This window comes from Aulonocara stuartgranti (assembly GCF_965226115.1).
Source record: "Aulonocara stuartgranti genome assembly, chromosome: 7".
Taxonomy (NCBI): Eukaryota; Metazoa; Chordata; class Actinopteri; order Cichliformes; family Cichlidae; genus Aulonocara; species Aulonocara stuartgranti.
The window spans coordinates 37,603,311-37,624,999 of NC_138945.1; the positions used below are offsets into that span (position 1 = coordinate 37,603,311).

The 21,689-nt window shown below is 39.6% G+C and overlaps 1 protein-coding gene across 4 annotated transcripts; it reads left to right on the top strand.

The window, feature by feature from the left end:
* Positions 1–3,251: 3,251 nt before the first annotated feature.
* Positions 3,252–21,483, top strand: spina (spindlin a). 4 transcript variants are annotated; one of them, XM_082540568.1, is made up of 8 exons: positions 3,252–3,438; positions 9,042–9,145; positions 10,644–10,739; positions 13,778–13,826; positions 13,936–14,071; positions 14,905–15,022; positions 15,131–15,364; positions 16,891–21,483. In XM_082540568.1, exons 3-8 carry the CDS (start codon positions 10,700–10,702, stop codon positions 17,088–17,090), a joined length of 777 nt encoding a protein of 258 aa, XP_082396694.1. In that variant the 5' UTR covers positions 3,252–3,438; positions 9,042–9,145; positions 10,644–10,699; the 3' UTR covers positions 17,091–21,483. The 4 variants fall into 4 exon arrangements, with proteins under 4 accessions (XP_082396694.1, XP_082396693.1, XP_082396695.1 ...); XM_082540567.1 differs by lacking the exon at positions 9,042–9,145 and having other exon boundaries at positions 3,253–3,438; XM_082540569.1 differs by lacking the exons at positions 3,252–3,438; positions 9,042–9,145 and adding an exon at positions 3,545–3,749.
* The last annotated feature ends 206 nt before the right edge of the window (positions 21,484–21,689 follow it).

Here is a 21,689-nt window from a genome sequence, read left to right on the forward strand (position 1 = left end):
GTTTCAGAACATTTTGCTCTACATATTTGAGTTGTTTGCCATGCTTGGTAAGTCATTTTTTCAAAGATTGTTTCAATTATTTCTATTAGCTTTTACTTCTGTGGCTCTTTGGAGTTGAGACAAAGCTGTGTGAAAGGCATTAGCCATGTTGCTCGGTGATAGCATAATATTCTGTTTTAGCTAGCTGAAAGGTATTGTTTGCGGGCAAATACCACAGCCTTGAAAAAAAGCTTGCATGTGAATTTTCAGTCAAACTTTTGGTCAAATACACCTAAAACAATGTCTAGAATGTGAAATGTTGGTATAATGGTGCTACCTGAAAACGATCGCCCATAAAAAAAACGAGCAAACAGCAGTAGCAGACGTCCTGACTGGGTTCTACGTTAGCATAGATCCCTCCAGAGTTTTGTGCACACGGTTTAGGTAAAAATGAAAAAGGTTGAGGTTTTACATTTAGTTCAGTATTACCTGTTGCCTGTGTCTTTGTCTTTTGGGAAAATACTTTACATAAGTAATGGCTCAAAGAGGATTCCTTTTTTTTATTTTTTACTGTGCTGCAATTGTTTACTGGATTATTTGTGCCATTAATTAATGTCAACTAATTTTTATTCGATCTCCGCACAGGATATGCTTGTGAAGATGGAATATGGGGGAGAGCAGAAGTGCGTTGAAGTTCCACAAAGGGATGAATGAAGGACATGTATATTGTATTGAAGAAATAAGTGATGAGAATGCTGTTATTTGCATTTACCAGCTCATCTATGTCAGACCTTTTGATAAACAAAATTCTAATGAAAGTGAGAACATGTATACTGTTACATCTTTCAGAAAATGTTTTGAAATTGTGGTGCACAGTTCAGAATAAATGTTTTTCAAAAACCATTGCGTCTTTTTAGTAAATGTTTATTTCCAAAAGAAATTTCTAGAAGTTCAGAACAGTAAAATTCCCGCTTTTTAGAATGAATTAGAAGATAACTCTTACGTAGTTAAACTAAAATACTCTTTGAGAGTTAATATATAAACTCTTAACACCAAGTGTTAAATTATCAACTCCAGACAGATTTGGTGTTTAACACTAAATCAGAGTTAACGTACCAACTCTCCAAAAAGAGTTAAATTAACACTCTCTGGTGTGGACCCATATAGACACTTTAATAGTGTTGAAATCAAATCCAACAGTGTTAATTTGGACATGCTGGATTTGCTGTGTAGCACTTCTTACCAAATCTCTCCTTTGGCTCCAAGAAGCATCCTGTCCACAGCTTTGACTGCACACTGCCTTTTTAAAATGCTTTTCTGATGGTTTGATCTCTTGCTAATCCAGTGCACATGTTAAAGTGTCCTCAGGTGATCAGCAGGCCATCCTAAATTGCCTCGATTGGATTGGAAGCGTGTGCCACTGAGCTGGACCTCTCCACTGTGTGCTGTTGGAGCTTTTTGGAGCATTTTAATGGCATGATCAAATTCTGTGTGGTACAGACTGTCTAGGGCTCCAGTTTTAGAAAGGGAAACTTCAGTATTTTATTAGTCTGTTACTCATTAGCACTCATTAACAGATCTGTGTTTAGGCTTTGCACTGCTACACAAAACTCTCATCCAATTACAGTCACTTCTGGCTCCAAACAGCAAACATGGTGGAGTCAGTGGGTGCCAGCAGCTGTCAAATTCAGGTTTGTGAAACGGGTTGCTGTGACTTAGTGGTGTGGGAGATCTCTTATCTGAGCGCATGCTGGATTCAATATTAGCTGCCTTAATGTGGACCAAATTGTCCATGACGGTGTACAAGACATAGTTTTTGGATTGCACACTGGTGAATTTGACACCCTGTCGTTCCATATCATTAAAAAAAACCTCACATTGTTACCTTTCAGACTTCAGTGGTCAGTGAGTTTATTACAGCTGCAGGACTGTCAGCAGACATTAAAATGGACTTTTTAAATTAACCCATCAAAATGAGCACAACAAACTCCACTGACAGACAGAGCAACATAGTCCAGACAGGAAGGGCAGAACAAGCCAGTTTATTGGTCTGTCTGTCCGTTTGTCCTTCCTGCTTGTCCCTGTTTCTGGCTGTCTCTGTCTGTCTCCTCCACTGTCGCATTCAACAGAAGGACGGATCACTATTAAGCAGGGAAAAACAGCGTAATGCGCCAGTCGGTGTACTTGAATTTCCTCTCGGTTGCACTATTTGGCAAAAGGAGTGAGGGGCGGGGAGAGAGAGTGAGAAGAGTGAAGGCAGCAGCAATACTGCCGGAAGTGTGGCTCTGGAGTACAATAAAGGCTTTATTCTCGCCTGTATGACTATTAAGTTAAATTAAATAAATTGATAGGAAATTAGATTTTTTTTTACATATGAAAATTAAGAAAAAAATACCTTTGTGAAATAAATATAGAAGGACTATGAGTAACAGCTTCTCCTTTCTTTAAATGCTTTTGATATGATTTGAATTTGCTGGTGTTGTAATAATATTTTGTATGATTCAAGTTCAATATGTGAGTTCTTTCCTATGCAACCTCAGAAAATAAAGAATATCATGTCTATGTCTTGCAAAGTTAACTATAACTTTTATCTATAAATTTACCTTTTCTTTTTTTCTGACTATTTTTTTCTTAGAAAATTTACGTTTTTTCACCATAAAGTTGCAATTTCTTCCTTGCACATTTTCCTGTTTTTTCCCCTTAAACTTTGTCATGAATTTACTTAGTTTTTTTTCTCAAGTTACCAATTTTCTTTCATCAATTTGGCAGATTTCTTTTCTTATGAATTTTCCTGTTTAGTTCTTGTAAATGTGGCAGTTGTTTTCTTGCAAATTTTCTTGCTTTTCCTCATACATTTGTCTGTGTTTTGTTGTCAACGGTTTTCTCATTAATGTATCATTCTTCTAATAAGTTTACAGATTACTTGTAAATGTCCCCCTTTTTTGACACGTTTCCACATTCATATTCCTACATTTTCTCCCTAGTGAGTCAATTTCTTTTACTTCTCTTATAAATTGGCCTTTTCTCATAAATGTGGCTGTTTTTTCCTGCAAATGTGCTTATTTTTCTTATACATGACCCAAACACAATTCATGAAAATTTGTTTTTTTCAACTAACTTTTCCAGCTTGGTCTCTACTTGTCCAGCCCCTAATTTTTAGCTATTTATTTATTTTTAATTCCTCCAGTGGCACCAATAACTTCGTCACAAAACAGCTGCTTGTTCGTTCGTGTGGTTAAAGTTTTGCACGTCTTTCTTTTGGGCGCTTTTATTATGGAAGGCTTGACCGGAAACATGGCGCCTGGCCGCCTTTAGCTTATCTCTTCGTGGTGAGATGGCCGTGGAGTCTCAGAGGTTCCTGTGAAGTCGAAACGGGCTCTGTGGACAGACAGCAGGAGGCGAGAGAAAGTCCCTCGTTCACGGTCCTCTTCGGCCTCCGTGTTTTAAATGATATCAACGGTAAGACGGAAACAAACATGCACGTGTCTGCTAGCTAGCTAGCTAGTTAGCGCGCAGGTAAACAAGCAGAAACAAAAACACCGTGAGCGCTCGTTTTGTTGGTTACGTTCTCCCGCCGAGGGGGAGGGGCGGGGGGAGCAGCAGCAGCGGCAGACTGGGTTAGGTCCGTCTGCCGCTGCTGCTGCTGCCTTTCTGTCTGGGACACTGCTGCCTTTTCCGTAGAAATGCCTTTCCCGGACGCCCCCTTGTCTTCTGCAACTCTGAGGCCCCTATCCGCCCCTTTCCCCTCTCATCTGGAGCTGTAAATAATAGTGAGTATAAAAGAAACCGAGCAACATGGCTGACGCTGGCCCTGCAGAACCTGCTTGGTCGTTTTGTCAGTGCAGATGATGACTGTATGATGATTATTGTGTACATATTTTTTCTAACTGAGCAGATTTGCTCGATGCTCATCAGACTCCCTTGCAGAGAATAAAGGAAGAGGTGTGGGGGCTCGTGCTGCTGCTGCCATGCTGCAGATTAAAAACAGTGTGTGTAAGTCAGCCTCTGGGTTTGCTGCATTGTCTCAGTCAAATGCAGCCAATAAAGTAATTGGTTTTGCATGTTACTGGAAGCGGATTTAAATCCTCCAGCCTGATGGTAGCTACGCCCCCTGTGCCAACTTGTAACCAAATCAAAGCAAAGGTCACCTGGAGGCTGGTCCCCCAGGTAAAGCTGTAGCTTACCTGCTGTTGCTTCCCTCACTGAACAGAAAATCAGTAAGGTTTGGGAGTGAATGTGTATTTTTGTCTTTGTCTTTTTGTTTTCTTAGCACCCCAGTGAATGTTAAATATTTGATTTTCCAGTCCTGCTTTTTTGTGTAACCTGAAGGTGACACCGACTCTACCTTTTAGTTTCTCTATTTCTATTTTAATTTTAGCCTACCTGTGTGTCTCTCCTGTTGTTTATCTGCTCTGATGTATTTTTGCACTAGTAAGCCAGTCACTGCACCTCCTCCTCCCTCTTCCTTTTCTATTTTATGTCAGGGTCCAGACCTCCAGTGCTGAAAAATGAAGCAAAAAAACAAACAAAACAACAACCCTGCAGTTCCTCTAATGGCCACTAGAGGCTCCAACAGTTGTTAAAGCTGTTAAAATGGCCAACTTTACAGTTTACAAATTTTCTTGAAGCCAGTAGTGTCGTGGTTACTTTGTGCACTTAGCAAGTGAAAGGTTGCTAAGCTCAAAGCTAATATGCTTTAATGTTGCTACAGTCACCTGTTTCAGCATTCACCTGTCCGTCAAAGAGGCCATGCCCCTAACTTTAAACCTCAGCAAAATCACAACAGGTGACTTATATAAACGTTATGTAGACTGTATAGTTGCCATGCAGGTGGAAAATATCCATAAAGACCAAAACTGTTTTATCAGGTTGCAAACATTTTAACATGATGGTCTATGAGGACTGACTCTGTTGTAACCAGCCTCTAGTGGGCATTAGAGGAATTGCAGTTTTTGACACTTCCACGTTACATCATTGTTATCATGGACAATGATGTCCCATTGTCCATGGGACATCATTGTCAGTGATGCCTGTAGTCTGTAACACAAGCTGACAGAGGTCAGTGATGATCATACAGTCGCCCTTCTGGTGTTTATTAATGAAAGAAAACCATTTAAAAAAACATGAAGAAAATGAATAAATTATATAAAGTCAGCATAATAAGAATCTAAATGAGTGGCTATGCCGTCAAAGACACCAGAACACCAAACCTGCCAGAAACCTTTTTGAGCTCAGTGTTACACTGTTTAAAAGCACATGTTAGGGAAACTCTAGATTTATTTTACTTTCTGAATCAGGACCCTGAAGAACAGTTTGGGCAGTGCTGGGACTTGATGTAATCCAGATGTTTTGGGAGGTGAAAGAACCCCAGAATTCCTCCATAGATTTTTCTAGTCTGGGTTTCCTTACGGTACCCCTACAGAGTGTGTGAGTACTCGTATTACTGTTGTTGTGGAGACGGATCTGTTCACGCAGTCACATTGCGGGGATGTGCAGCTCTTTCCAGTCCCCGTGAGCTCAGGTGTTAAATCTTTAAGGTTCACACTTGGTTACGGGTTAAGCTCGGGAATGTTGTCAGCCCTGATGGGGTAATTCTCCAGGAAATGAATGCAAGTGAGCTATTAGTTGGACCGAATGACGCTGATTCGTTGCTGTCCAGATTTCCTCTTCCCCTCAGGACGGCAGATGACTAATCCTGTGTTGCTCCAGGCAACGAGAGGAAAATCATCACCAGCTGCAGCCAAGCACTGCAGAGCGTCTCTGGTGTTTCTGGTGGGTTAGTCTCCTCTGCAGGTGAGCGGGAGCGTGTTTGAACATCTGCTCTGCTGATAAAACCATCAGAAAACCCGTTTTTCTTTCCTCGCTAGTTCTGCTGCCCAGCACCAAACCATTTGCTCTCTTATTGTGAAACGTGTGCTGATGGATCAACCCAACGAGTGAGCAATCAGTAGTGAAGGAAACATACAGCCTCTGAGGCCGGTTTCACAAAGATGGAGCTTGATTATGGTTGATTTAAAACGAATAGAATACCTTCATACTGAAAGAACACATCCAGCTGCTTACCCCAGTAGAAAATGTTGGTTAGAAGAAGAGGAAGCTCACAGGGAACGCTTAAAACGCTTAAAAATGGTGCTGAGGTTATGTGGTGGGGTTTTTTATTTTTTTGTTTCTGTGGATAGATCGTGAACAGGATGTCAGCAGTCAGATTCGGGCAGTTTAGTAGTAAATCATGGCATTTTTGCTAAAGTGGGCGTTTATAGAGATTCACAATGGCTCATTCTTCTGCAGAAGTATACAGTGTGGAAACGTTGGGCAATGTTAAATAAAATGTAGTATAAAATCAGACTGCTGTTTTTAAACAAAGTCAACATCTGGCTTGTTAGCTCGTTAGCTTTCACGCGTCTGTTATTTCACTGATGGCCTCAAAATTATTTGAAATTTCAAGGAAATTTGCGATAATGATGTAAATAGGTAAAAACAAATACTGAACAATATTTTTGTGTGATTGCAGCTTGCAGGCAGCAGCGTTACTGTGTTATAGCAGTGATGAAGCATAAGTCAAATAACAGTCAAGAACAGAAGTTGCCTATGTTGCGTTTTCAATGGAAACTTTAAGTAAAAGTATAGTAAAACTGCTTAATACTGCTTAATAATAATAATTCAGGTAGTGTAACCTTCACATAATGAAACTGAAAAATATTTTGTACCTGGGATGTTTCCTGTTAACCAGTTACTTAAAGCCCTCCTTTTCTACCATGCAACTGCATCAGTAATTTGGTCCAGCAAGCGAGTGCTCCGTTGTTTATTATTAGTCATTTGTTTATGCTAATAACATAAACAAATGTTATTAGCATTTATTTATGGAGGCTGAGACGCTGCTCTCGCTCTCACGGATGTCTGAAGTTTCGTTTTATGTTTAAGGGAACATAAACTCATACCACCTTTATATTATATGACCTTTTTGTAATCACTTTAAAATTTATAGCAGTATTATTGTAGACTGCATCATGTGTCACAGCCCTAATTTTTATTCATTTATTTATTAACCTTTATTTAACCAGGAAGATCCCATTGAGATTAAAAACCTCTTTTTCAAGGGAGGCCTGGCCAAGATAGGCAGCAGCAGATGTCTCACAGTTACAGAAATTACTCAAACACAGGCAGCAACAACACACATGCAACAATAAGTAAAAGAATACAAATAAAATAAAATAAAATTTAATAAAATTCAAATAAAAATAAAAAAGTCAGTTAAAATGACAATCAATCTAATTGAAACACTTGCAAGTTATGGACTTGGCCTCAAGGATTCGTAGTTTGGATTTAAAAGCACTTAATGAAATGAATTCAGTCATTTTCCATTCCTTCTGCAGTTTGTTCCAAGCCGAGGGGGCTAAATGGACAAAAGCTCTTTTACCAAGTTCAGTTCGGGCAAATGGAATCACCATAATCCAGCACAGGCAAGAATGTTGCAGCAACAAGCCGCTTCTTTGTATTAAAAGAGAAACACAACTTATTTTGAAAATCAAATCTCAATTAGCAGTCACTTCAATTGCTCGCCTCAAAGCAGGGAAAAGTTCATGTCACAACCAGTTATTTTGCAGCTCAACCACCAGGCCTGAAGTAGATTCGAAAAATCGTTGTCAAGATCGATGAAGAAGCGAGGGATGGACAGACGTACAGAGATTTCCCACGTTGTTGGGAAGATGGCAGTGGAGTTCAGTCGGGGCAAGTCTTGAAGGTGTAGGTTTGAAGTCTTGAGCACAGCAGACAGTGAGCAGTTAGGGGGTCAGATGTGATACGTAACAACCCGCATACAGTTAAATAATACACTGCAGGCCTTCCTCCCAGGCTCCACTGATTAATAATTGAAGTCTCATGTTCAGGACATGAAACCTGCTCTCTCTTTTCCAACGTGAGATACAAGGTGCAGCGTGGCCTGTAGCCAGTTAGGAAAAAATCTGTAATATTCAAGGAAAAGCTTTTGTAGTGCATGTATAGAGGTAGGTCTTTAATTCTAATTACTGATTTGACCAGTTCCCGCCTGATGGTGGATAAATGAGCACTTGTGTTGTCAGTTTTCAGATCAGGATATTGACTACAGATTTCACGATCTTTCGTCATCTTCAAGTGTTTGACAGTCAGGCGGCGTGCCGTGTCTAATTTAGGCATGTCTGTGAGCAAGGCGGTTATCCACCCACTGGTTGTTCTGGCAGAAACAGCGTTTGTGTGTTGGTTCAAGCTCCCGTCTGATGAATAAAACAAAGTTAAGAGGGTCTGATAAATATTGCAGCCTGCGATCAGAGTTCAGGGCCGATGCTCAGTTTGGATGGCAGATTCATCTCTCTGTCCCTTAAACCTGTTCTGAATATCCTGTCCCTCACCTGGAATTTGCTATAAATCAATAAAATCTGAGGGAACAGGTGTGCTTTGAAGATGGCTGTCAAATGGAAGACTTCTAGTAACTACCAAATTTACAAAACTTTCACTGGTGGATTTTAATTACGTGTTTAAGTAAAATTGTCACAGTTTATCACAGAAAATTAGTTTGAAGTGCCGACTTACTATAATCATGTAAGTCAAGATCCATTGACATGCTTCTTTTTATTTAATATTTTAGGGTTTTGTGGCTGTTTATTTTTCTTTGAAGGCGGTATTGAGATTGTTCGTGGGTCAGCTCTGGCTCTTGGGTGTGTCCCGATGCTTTTGCCTGAATGTAATCTTCCATATTTTGTCTAGATTTCACTTTTTAAGGTTTTTCTACTTTGTTATTTGTTTTTATTCGCGATATTCTGCAGTCATGCAGATGTTGTTGGGTCTGTTGTGGTAAACTAAGAGCCGAGCCCGAAGGCAACGCCGTCAATTTACTGGTCGATCTGTCAGACCTTAACAGAGAGAGAATTTAAATATGAAGATGTTATTGTGATGTGATCACAGCATGGAACTTCATTATGACACATGTCATTTACTGTAACATCAAAAACATTTAGGGTTATTTTCTGAGTAATACGAGAAAGCCATCGGTGCTGAATAATTGTTTAATGAAATGATTTCTGTCACAGGTTTGAATCTGGTTTTGCTGAAGAGGGTTGAGCAAAACGAGCTCCAGGTCCTAGAAAGCGACCTGCTGAACCGCTCATCAACTGTGCTGAATACTGCAGACCGGGTAACCACTGCACAGCCTCATTAACCGCCTCAGTTTGTCTCTACTTTTAGATAAAATTGGTGTAATTTTAAAGCCATTATGTGATGATAATTATAACACTAATTTTTTGTTGGGTCTTTGTGGATTGATGATGCACATTCAGTCGTGTGTGAAAGAAAGTTTCCACAGGACTCTCTGCAGCTCTGTGAAAAACTAAGTGTGTCCTGTGATTCAGAGGCTTGTAGACTCACCTTTAGCAGGAGTAACCTGAAGTAATGTTTGACTATCAGTCCCTCATGTTCTTGTGGAGGAATTTTGACCCACACTTCTTGTGACGTTGCTTCAGTTTATTGATGTTTGCAGGCATTTGTTGTTTCACAGCTCTCTGAAGGTCCCACCACAGCATTTCAGTCAGGTTGAGGTCTGGACTTTAACTGGGCCATTGCATCACCTCGATTCTTTTTCGGCCATTTTATTGTTGATTTGTTCCTGTGCACACTTGAGTGCTCCAGACCAGAAAACTTACAAAATATCCAGTTTTGGACCATTCTGTTTTTGATTAACAACACCTTGATGCTACTTACCCTCCTAATTCCTATGCAAGCACTTAGGGTGAATTTAGTTTTTCACAGGACTGTAAAACTGGCTGACATCCAGCAAAGACAACAAGTTAATCTTACGGTATTTAACAGAAATGAGTGTTTTTTTGTCATTTCTGACATTTGTCAGAAAAATCTCTCTTAATCCTAAGGAAATGAAACCCCAATTTAATAAAGCTTGTCACCAATCATATTGGTGATTTGAAGTTTCTATTTAGTAGAAAGTGGGATGTTATTTCATAGATTTGGACCACACTCATCCTCAGCTTCACATGTAAGAATACTTTAGTTGTGTCCCATCATCTTTCTGATTCTTACGTCTGGGATCTGGTTGCATAATTGTGTGCTTATTAAACATTTTGTCTTCCGTGAACAATACAAATGAAAACAGTCACGGTATCAAGGTGCCGAGCCTCTAGGTGTAAGTGTGTGCACCATAGATAAAGAGCTTAAGGAAGGAAGAAAAGACTGAGGCTGTGTGCAAGTGGGTGTGTGATTGGATGAAGTGTATAGTGATTTGAGCTGAAGGAAAAAGTTCAGTATAAAAATGTCACTTCACCTCTTCCTCCCAGTGCACATAATATTTGATACCAACATGTTCTATGTATGTAAAGATATGTGCATGTATTATACAGGCAATAGTAGTTAGCGCAGCTTGATCAAGGAGTATTATATTTAGTATTAAAATACTTAAGCAGTTAAATGGGGTCAGAGTTGTTGAGTTCCCCCCCCTGCATCTGGTCTTTGTGCCCCACCAAGCTCTACTTGTGTTGGACCTGTTTGAATGGAAAATTCCCAAAACAGAAAGGCTCTGACATCATGTTTTGTTGATCATGTACAAACATTTTCCACCACTAGATGTCAGTAAAGTCACAGATAATAACTCCTCTGTGTTTTGTTTTGTTTTTTGTCCTTGGCAGGTTTGAGCTGTAGCTGTGTGGCCGGGCAGCCTGGCTGCCCTCCTGCCTCCAGATGAATGAAGAACACTCCGGGACACAGAGACACAGCTGATACAGGTCAGGACGCCCTCACTGCCCCGACACACACTGCTGCACAGAAATAGTGTTTGTTTTCTGTTGCATTTCCAGTCAAGTCCAGTGTGTTAGAAATGAATACAGATAGTTGACCAGTCTTAATCATACCTCGTAAGACCTGTCATTCAAATCCAAAGATGGTTGTAGTGGTGACTTAGAGATACTGACAACTGCAAGCAGCAGTGATGAGTAGAAATTCCTGTTGTACTTTTAATGAAGTCAGCCTGAGTGGTGCATGCATTGCTGCTGCACTGTGGTACAAAGTCTCTGTGGGCCACGCAGCCACAAAGAAATTGACAGTCATGCAGAAGTGCATGACGGTGAACTCACTGTGAAATGATGAAGTTCATGAAACTTAGAGACTCACAGAAACTATAACACGCCTCTTTGGGTTAGGCGTGTTTGGATCTCAGAGGGTTCATTCATTTAAAATCTCCTTGAAACTTGCTGCAAAGAGAGAGTCCAACATAACCAAGTGTTTACTTTTGAAGCCCTAAGCTTTGGTCACTGTGTTTAAATGTCTCAGCGTTCACAAATTAAAGGCTAATGTAGCCACTGAAGAACACAGGCTGAGCCTAAATATTCAGTTTGGACTGTATATGAGACTCAAATTAAAGCAGGTGAATATTTTAAATGAATTATAAACTTCATCCGTCTTTCCAGTTTCTTAACTATTTATCTGTCTTGAGGTTGGGGGGGGGGGGGTCAAAACTTACACAGGGCAGACGGCAGAGTAGTAAGCTGACAGTCACAGTGCTAACAGAGACAACCACATGTTGACAACCACACACTGTCAAATCCACTGCAATGGCCAGTCTAGATTCGCTCAGTGATATAAGATGCATAATTTTGGATTGTGGGAGGAAGGCGAAGTATCTAGAAAGAATCTGAAGAAACGACCCGGTGGCAAGCTTTGAGGTGACATCATATCACAGTTTGAAACAGCAGTGTTGAAGGGTTAGCAAAGACTTTACCATGTAAAAGCAGTTTAGGAATCTAGCCTACTTAAATTAGGGAACAAAGGTGGAGCGCTATCAGCTGAACATGAGTGATCATCACATCTTCTTCTTTAGGCTACGTCCACACGTACACGGGTATTTTTGAAAGCGCAGATTTTTCTATACGTAAATGCCATTTTGGGTCACTGAAAACAGAATTTTTTAAAAACTCCTGCCAGGCTGGAGATTTTCAAAAACTGTTTTTGCGTTTACGTGTGGACGAGGAATACGGAGATTCAGTCACACAATGTCAAAGGTGTGCGCCGTTTTTCACGTCACAGCGTGCGCGTAATTGTTTACATGAGATGAATTTCTTCAATGGCGGACATAAACAAAATACTGTTGCTGTTAATCTTACTATCTGCAGTTTCACACGCTTACATACAAAAACGCAGTTACTGCCCCTCCAGTTAGAAAGACAGAGGTGAACTGTCTTTCTAACAGAGTGAACTTCGGACGTGGCTTCTACATTCAACACAGACGCTCTCACAACCCAAATCCTGGTGCTGGTTTTGAATAAATTAAATTAAAAAAAAATAATACAATCTATGTATGCTGTATGCATTTTGCTCTTTCCTAAGTTGTGAGTCCACACAACACTCAAAATACTGTCTTTAGTTATTAATATTTGAAATGATGAAGGCACTTGAAAAGTAACACCTAATTAGCTGCCTTTCCAGAAAAACAAAAACTTTTCGTTAGTACTTAAGGTTTTGTGAGGGTACAAAACCCTGTTTACTCTTTCCCTGCCAGGCTTCTAGACTTCTGATTGGCCAACATTTTGTTTTTAGTGTTTACATGTGAATGGAGATATGGAGGAAAAAAAAAAAACGAAAACAGAAAATCTCAGTTTTCAAAAAGAAATAAAAAAATACACCTTTACAGATAGATAGGGCTGTGCGATATGACCAAAATCTCATATCCCGATATTAAGACATCTATCGTCCCGATAACGATTTAAATCACAAAAATGTAACATTTTCTGTAAATTCTGTGAATCTCGGGCAGCTCGACTTGCGGGAAGTGTTTCCAGCTGCGCGTCATGTAGCTGGAGTCGAGTGTTTTAACCGACGCATGAAACGATACATTTTTAGACATAAGTTGTAACGGCCGCCGTTTTCTTTGTGAGTATTTATTACACGGCGTGCTGCGGGGAAAAGCCTGTTCTAACGTTTGAGTCTAAGGTTTAGTTTTTAGCACCTGGCGGCTCTTTTTTACTTCTCATCTGTAAATAATCTGCTCTTTCACGTCATTCAGTTTCTTTTGAAAAGTCTCAACAGGATCTTGAGCTTTATTGTGAAAGGTTTATGTGGAACATAAACAAGCGGACACGCGATGGTGCTACCGTTGTTGTTGCTAACGACAACGCATAAAAACAGGTGCTTGTCCGTCCGTAGTGTGGTTATATAAAATATAAGAGAAAGAGAGAACTTTAAGAAATGAATATAGCCGCTACAGTGACCATCAAAACGGTGAAAAAAATATTGCCGTAAACAGTTTATTTTGCGACACCACGAAACAAACGATAGCGTAAAATGAAACGACAGACGTTTTTATATCGTCATCTGATATATATCGTTATATCCAACAGCCCTACAGATAGATATGCCTTTTGTATTGTTGGTTTGCCCTCTTCTGGCTATAAATGCAGCCTTTGGATGGTTCAGTTCTAATCGAATGTGATTTTGTTGTTGTTTTTTTTTGTCCAGTTTTAAAAGCATTAGAGCAGAAACACCAGTTTTCTTTCAGAGGAGGTTGATGAATGCTCAGAGCTGGTAATAACTGTGGCTTCCCGAATTACATCAGAAGACGTGCTGTTTGTTACAAAGTGATGCAGCAGTATGTGAGTCAGTGCCTGGGCGTTTTTCCACCTTAATTCAAATGTCTCTAATAAAGGCGAGCAGTAACAGGAAATATCCAGGACTTGGAGTAAATAGGCTGGAACACATAAAACCATCACCATTTTATATGAGCAGGAAGCTGCCGTTTGGTAAATGATCTGTATCGTGTGTTTCTCCTCAGGGCATGCAGGTGTTTCTGCCAATATGATGAAGAAAAAGAACCCGCACAAGTGAGTAAAGACGTGCTGCGGCTCATTTATTTTTATCCGGCCTGAATATTTGCTCTCGTGTGCAACTTTTTAAGGGCAGGGAGCATTGATTGTATTGTTTTGCATAAAGGAAGCATAAGAGCAGCCTCGGCCCGCCCACCAAAGTCCTGTCGCAGCCTCGACGCAACATCGTTGGCTGCCGGATCCAACACGTCTGGAAGGAAGGAGGAGGACATGTGATCTGGAAAGGAACTGTACTCGACCAGGTAACCAAAGGTTTCTATAAACTGTCCAATCATATGTCACTCCATTCTGTCTGTATACACCTGAGCTCACTTTCTTCTGTGTTAAAGATATAAAAGAACAATGTGACCACTGATACCACCACTTTTGAAGCTTCAGTGTTAACGTTTTGGCAGCTGCCATGTTATTTTTTTTGATAGCCAGAATTGACTTTAACTGGAGCTAATGCTGGCTTGCTTGGTTAGCATTGCACAGAGAGATGCCTGCAAATGAAATACTTGGATTTCACTCACCAGAACTAGAGCACACTAATGGGTGGTCTGTTTGTTATTTATTGTTGCTACTTACTTCTGAGGTAACTGCGAGACAGAAACTACACACCCTATAGAGAGGTGTATTTCAGTGACTTGAATTACTTAAGACAGGGGTGGGCAACTCCAGGCCTCAAGGGCCAGTGTCCTGCATGTTTTAGATCTCACCCTGGGTCAACACACCTGAATCAAATGATTAGTTCATTACCAGGCCTCTGGAGAACTTCAAGACATGCTGAGGAGCTAATTTAGCCCTTTGAATCAGCTGTGTTGGATTAAGGGCACATCTAAAACCTGCAGGACATGGACCCTTGAGGCCTGGAGTTGCCTATACCTGACTTAAGGTAAAGCTCAACAGAGTGGTAAAGCATTTCCTAACTTACATAATTAATTAGTAAACTATTTAAAAAACTGCAGTTTTAGGCACTTGGCCTTAATTTTTCTGTTGCTGTCATATTATTAAATATTATTATTATGTTACTGTTGCATTAATTTATGAGGTTGTGTGGACACAAGCACAAAAATTGGGTATTTGTGTCCCACAGGTGCCTGTGAACCCGTCTCTCTATCTGATAAAGTATGATGGATTTGACTGTGTTTATGGTTTGGAGCTTCATAAAGATGAGAGGGTTCAGGGACTGGAAGTGCTCCCCGACAGACTTGGTAAGGCTGAACATAATTTAAACCCTTTTATTTTTCTTCTTCGTCTAAAGGACACAGCAGACATGTAAACAAGTAACATGAGTCGTGATTTCATTTTGACCCCATCAGCTAAGTCCCGTCTGACAGACGTCAACCTGGCCGACGCCATGATAGGTAAAGCGGTGGAGCACATGTTTGAGACGGAGGAGGGTCCGAAGGAGGAGTGGAGGGGTATGGTGCTGGCCCGGGCTCCCATCATGACCAGCTGGTTCTACATCACCTACGAGAAAGACCCTGTCCTGTACATGTACCAGCTGCTGGACGACTACAAAGAAGGAGACCTGCGCATCATGCCCGACTCTAGTGAGTGAAATTAATTTTTAAAGAGACTTTGCCGAGCATTTGGATCATATTTGCATATGTTGTCCACATTAAAGGCCATTTTCTGTTTAAACAAAATGAAAGTTGATGTGCTTTCTATGTGGTAAGGATCGTATTCTAAATGAACTATTCTATATTTTCTAATATTTCTGCTTTTAATTTCGTCTAAAAGTTGTGCTGCACAGTCTCACCTCCATGCATTATATATACATTGGTTAGCTGCAGTTGTTGGGCAGCAATTGGCTTTTGGGAGAAATCGTCCATCCCCATTCACGCTGTTCTTATTCATGGACTGTAGAAAAAATGCACTTTTATCAAAGCTGCTTGCGTACAACTAGTTTTTGTAAAGTAATCTTGAAGGATTACTTGTGTAAAGGGTCAGATTTACCCCTAACAGTAACCTAACCAAGCACAGTACTGTGCAGAAGTCTTGCTTCAACCCTAATTTATTTATTTATTATTTTTAACTACATGGCTTTTAAGGAGGCAGACTTTCTTTTGATTTTTGAAAAAGCGGTTTTCAGCAGTAGTTCTTCATCATGAGGCTTTTTGGAAATCTTTCAGGTTTTCTTTTGACATTGGAAACTTCTTCAAATATCTGAAAAAGACTATAGACACGAGATAAACAGTAACTGAACATCATGTCCTTGAGGAATAAAATCCAGCAAAGACCTGACACATGATGTTAGAGATGTATCTGGAGCTTCAGGTGTTTCATCTATTGTTTACTGAAGCCTCATCAGAATTGATTTAAGTGGAAGGATGGCTGTTAAGAAGCCATTCTTACTGAAGGGAAACGGGGAGACACATTACACAACAACTGAACTGAAAATCAGTTGCAACAGCTCTGACGGAGTGATGAATCTAAATTTGAAATATTTTGGTTCAACTTATTGTCAGTGTGTACAGAGGAGGTTGGGAGAGGTACAACAGTGAGCCATGTAAAGCATGGTGGAGCCTCTGTCATAGTTTGTAACTGGACATTATGGAATCATGAATCCAGACAAATACCATTAGATTTTGAATCACCATGCAATACCATCTGAAAAGCAATGATCCCAAATACACTGCCAATGCAGTAAAAGGATTGGCACATGGATAGAGAAACACACAAAGGAACATAATGAGTCACTATCAGGCCTTCCATAGAGCCCGGCCTAAACCTGACCCAAAGAGTAAGTGAGAATAAAAAGCCCATAGAAATGAAACTATACAGCAGATGGAGAAAAAATAAAACTAAGTGCAAAAATAAATGTCCAAATAGACTTCATGTCCACCCCTATTAGCGGGAGTTTGTAGGTCTTTAAAGTGGAACAGTACTTTCTGTCTCAGTGTTAGGACCGATTTAAAACGATAAACTGTGAGTTATGGGTGCAACCTCAACATTGCAAAATGGGCTAAAACCTTAAAATGCAAACATGTTGGTGAATCTGTAACATTTTTACCTATTTAAGAAAACAAACAAACACACACATCTGTTTTAGCACCTGTCTCACTTTCTCCTGCAGATGACAGCGTCCCAACAGAGAGGGAGCCAGGCGAGGTGGTGGACAGTCTGGTGGGTAAACAGGTCGAGTACGCCAAAGAGGACGGCGGCAAACGAACAGGCATGGTCATCCACCAGGTAGAGGCCAAGCCGTCCGTCTACTTCATCAAGTTTGATGATGACTTCCTCATTTATGTGTATGACCTGGTCAAAACTTCGTAAGACTCTGTGGATTTCCTGAAGCCCACCCAAACCCAGTGAGATGGAAAGAAAATGCAGCACACGTCAAGACATCTGAAGCATTTAACCCGGACTTGTTCTTCGGACCATCAAAGATGAAAATAAAGACTGAAAAGAAGATTTTTCACAGCGGGAAATTAGAACAAAGGCTGTTTTTGCGAGTCAACTTGTTTCTCTGCAGGAAGGTTTAAAATGGAAAAAAGACCTTCTTTAAACCCTTAAAATAATAGGAAAAAGTTACCTTTTAATAGGTCTAAAAGCTTTTGAAGCCCTGTATTACATTTCTGGAAAAAAAGAAAGTTATGTAAAAGATCAATTTTAGATTAGAAAATAATACAACATGGATTAGATTCAAGAAGAGGCTTCCTTTTTTTTTTTTTTTTTTTTGTACTAAACAGCGATCTTGTGAATAGATCAATAGTAGTCATCTCTTTTTTGCTTGAGCATTTAGAGATTCTTCTGGAAAGATTTCTGTGTCATGTTTTCTACTGAAGCTCACCTGGCCACAGAAAAACAAGCAGACTCCCAGTGAAGAAATGTAGCCTGAAGCCGGTTGTTGGAAGGGACTTGACTAGAAATCAACAAATCAAACAGACTAGAAGATGAAGATGATGATTATGATGAAGATGATAAAGCAGAAGAAGGATTCTTGGACTGGAACATTTCTAGTCACGATGAAGGAGGAGTTGGTGTTTGGACTCAGACGCCACATCTCAGTGTTGACGATAACTTCTCCATCTGCCTAGCATTACCATGTATGGAAGCTCATTTCTGCCATGATTAAAAAATACTCATGCTAAAGGCAGTATTACAATATTTCTAAGTAAAAATTATGACGCCCTAAATCCGAATAATCAGATAGTTTTGAAGGGTAGCTAGATGCGCCGTTTGGTATACGCGTCACTGAATCATGAATTCATACATTCGCATTTCTGTGTGAATATGCAGAATTTGTAGTTCAGGCTCTGTTGGCCAGTAACGAAGGTAAACAGAGCAAAGCAAGTGAGGATTGTCTGACAGTGATTTAGAACATGACAGCCAGAAATGCTGGTTGTTCCCAGGGGTTAATTCAGCAAATACGTCCACAAACATCCAATCATTTTCACAATTTACAAGTTTAGTTAGTTTAGTTGTTCAAAGAAAATGATAGGGAAAAAAAATAATCAGAATCTTGACTATTTTTTTAGATTCATTTCCGACATCAGTTTTATTTAATATTACAAACTTTTACAAACAAAGCCAAAAGTATTCACTTATTATGTTGATGTTGAACTAAGTAAACAGTATTTCATTTTAAGATCAGATTAAATAATACTTTGACTTGCTAGCTAATATTTAAACTAATGATATACAATCCTTGCTCAGTGAGATAAAATCTTTGACTTTAAAACAGGGTCATGTTTCATAAGTCTGACTAAGCAAGGCTTTTATTGTTGGTTAGTTTTTGTTGTATTTAAATGGTCATTTTTTTCTTGGTACAAATGGGCTTCCATACAACAGAACTCCATAAGACAGGAAGTGAAACAAACTGGTTCCATTTTGACAGTTTAATGTCAAAGCTGGACTTTGTAAAGCCCTGGAAACTGTTGGCCCAAACTTCATCCAAGCCGGGTGGTTTGGTGACATCTCTCTGAAAAAGGAACTGTTGAAAACATCAAAATGACCTTTGGAAATATCCTAAACGCCAATTTGTGGCCCATCTGATTGGATGAAGGAAAAACTACATTTTTTGTTTGGCTCTTGTACAGAGAAAACCAAGCTTATTTTCATCACATTGTGTGCTACTCACACAGACCCCATGTTTAAAAAAAAAAAAAAAAAAACTCCAGCAGTTCCAAACTGTGATTTAAAAAAAAAAAAAGAAAAGAAAAAAAGTTTTTTGTTTTTGTTCTTTTTTTGCTTTCGTCTTTGCCAAAATCCCCACTTCTTGTCGTGAAGTTGTTTGATGTTAAAGATGATTGCTTTTTGTTTTCTGTTTTTTCTCGTGATTTCACTAAAGCCTTTGGATTTACTCTCGTGTTGTCTTTTCTAAGTCGTCAAAAAAAAAAGAAGGAAAAATGGGGCCGAGAAAACGAAACTGAACCATGGCCAAAGCCCTTTCTGTCCTTTTGGAGTTTGTTTAAAAAAAACAACAAAAAACAACAACAAAAAAAAACTTGTCATGGATAGCAGGCAAACACCTGGCTGTGTCACTATTCATGGAAAAACAGACTTTGAGAGCAGAAAGCCTGACTTAATGCTCCTTAAACCTGAAAGGATGGAGGCATGAAGAATGCTTCCTGGACACTTTGTATTGTGTGTTGGACTTTTGAAGTCACTAGAACGCACAAGGACAGACAGATTTGCTGTAGCGCTACAGTCATGTTTCCAACCTTGAAACCATTGGTGAGACCTGAAACTTCTGTCAAGAGCGCTGGGAGCCTAAATCCGGTTCACTTCCATGTTTGGCTTGATAACATTATAACTGAAAATATCCCAGTTTGTATTTACACACAAACCAAAAGATCACAGACTCTTCGTGGGCAGATCGGATCTTCTCCTGGACGTCTTGGAAAGAGCTTCTGTGGGTGCTCACGAGGTGATCCGGTCTGCTTCACAGCATGTATGCAGTAAGAGAGGACACAGTTGGTCGTGTTTAGTATATAAAGAGATTAACAGCCAGTGAAGGTTTGAATTTGTTTTGTCACAGATGTACTTTTTATTTTATTTGGATTTACTCCAGACTGAAGGTTTTCTAAAAACTACTGTTTATTGTACTTATTTGAACTTAAGTTAAAGGGAACCTATTCTGTTTATTGCTACTGGAGTCACTTTGTGTGATTCAGAATTATAAAATAATCCCTAAAAAGCAAGCAAACATCATTTATACTGCAGATTTCCCTCCACGAGGATGTACTGGTTCTTGCCAAACCTCTGTACAGGCTGTGAATTTTAGCATGGGAAAAGAAAAACTGAGCAACAATAGCATAGTAAAAAATTATGAAACTCATAAGCTAATTCCATAACATACAGATTCAATAAAATAATTGAAAGCTTAAAATAAAGCATAATAATAATCAACTCTGCTTATCTGAAACAAACAGTTTTAGCTCCTCCCCTTTTGTTCTGAATTGCCACTCTCCCTATACAGGTGGTTGGAGCTTCTGTTGTCAGATGACCATATTAGGGATATCCACTCTCTCTGACTTCATGCAGAGCCAAGAGTAGAAAAAAAACTGAGTTTAAAGCAGTCTGAAGTTTAAACTTTTGCCTCAGATTTATAAACAATAATGGTTTTGATAAGAAGTGCCACAATATAACACTACTGAACTGATAATGATCATAATCAGTATTTAAAAATAGCATTTTTATTGCATCACAAATGCACATATGATATTATCTTAAACAATCCAGGCTGACTGTAACGGTTTGCAGTTTATTTACTACTGCTGTTGGTGTTCATGTTTCTGTTGCCATGGCAACTGCCCACTAATTGGGAGAGAGTCACTTCCCCCCCACACACACACACACACACACACACACACACACACACACACACACACACACACACGAAAACCTCTCAAAATCAGACTGAGTCACTCCAGAGTCAAATCCTGAGGTGGTTTCTCAGGATTTGACCTTCTGCCAGCTGCTCCGTGAGCGTCTGTGTGTCTGATCGAGTCTGTGCAGTTTGGTGCTGAATTGTAGGTGTACACCTGTGATGGGGGGGAAAAAAAAAAAAAAAAAAGGAAAATCATAATAGGTTCTTTTTAAAATACTTGAGTCTGTTCTGAGTCAGTGTTTTGTCATTCGTCTACATTTGTGGGATAAACTGGGATCTCCTACAGGCTGCTGTCAAAGCCGGTGAACTCCAAACACGAGGGCAGCCAGCTGACTTGATTGCACTGTTCAGGCTGTTTGTGACGGTGGAAATGTGCTTGGATGCTTTGGCTGAATCGATGTACAGAACAGTTTTTCTTTGTGAAGCCTTCAGTGTGTGTACTTCCTGTAATGTAGTTAGTTGCAAAGGCAGATTAAAGCTCTTATTATTATTATAACCGTTCTTTAAAAAAAGAAAAAAGAAGACAGACCCTCTGTGAGGTCTGTAAGTCTCTGCACTTGTGTATCTGTTTAGTTTTTCATTGAAAAAGAAGTATGATTGTGATCATCTCAGCTGGCACTATTTTAATCAGTTAACTAAATAACGCGTCGTTGCTAAGACTCGACTCCCAGCCAGGTTATGTTGGTTCCTTTTTGCTCTTATTATGATACCAGATTATTGTGGTTAATGTTGGAATGACATGGGCCTTCTATCATCCTTTTGCCTTGTATTGTTTGTTTTTGTATGTTTAAAAAAATGTATGTTAATAATTTTTATTGTTAATGGAAAACCTGACACGGTGTGCGTCGTCTTCTTTCTACCATCGTTCATTTTCCGGTGATTTAGAGCTCAGACTGAGCAATGAAGGTGTAGTGCTCACATGCTCCCGTGTGATTTAATTATAGTTCAAACAAAAGCAGAGCAATGTTTACCCAGAGAGCCACATCGCCATTTCATATATTTTTAAATGATTTTATTTTATATTTTTCACTCTGAAACAT

Coding starts and splice junctions, on each gene's coding strand:
- spina (XM_082540568.1), top strand. CDS start 10,700: ATGAAGAACACTCCGGGACACAGAGACACAGCTGATACAG. Junction 14,072..14,904: donor AAGGAACTGTACTCGACCAG/GTAACCAAAGGT, acceptor TGTGTCCCACAG/GTGCCTGTGAACCCGTCTCT. Junction 15,365..16,890: donor GCGCATCATGCCCGACTCTA/GTGAGTGAAATT, acceptor TTTCTCCTGCAG/ATGACAGCGTCCCAACAGAG.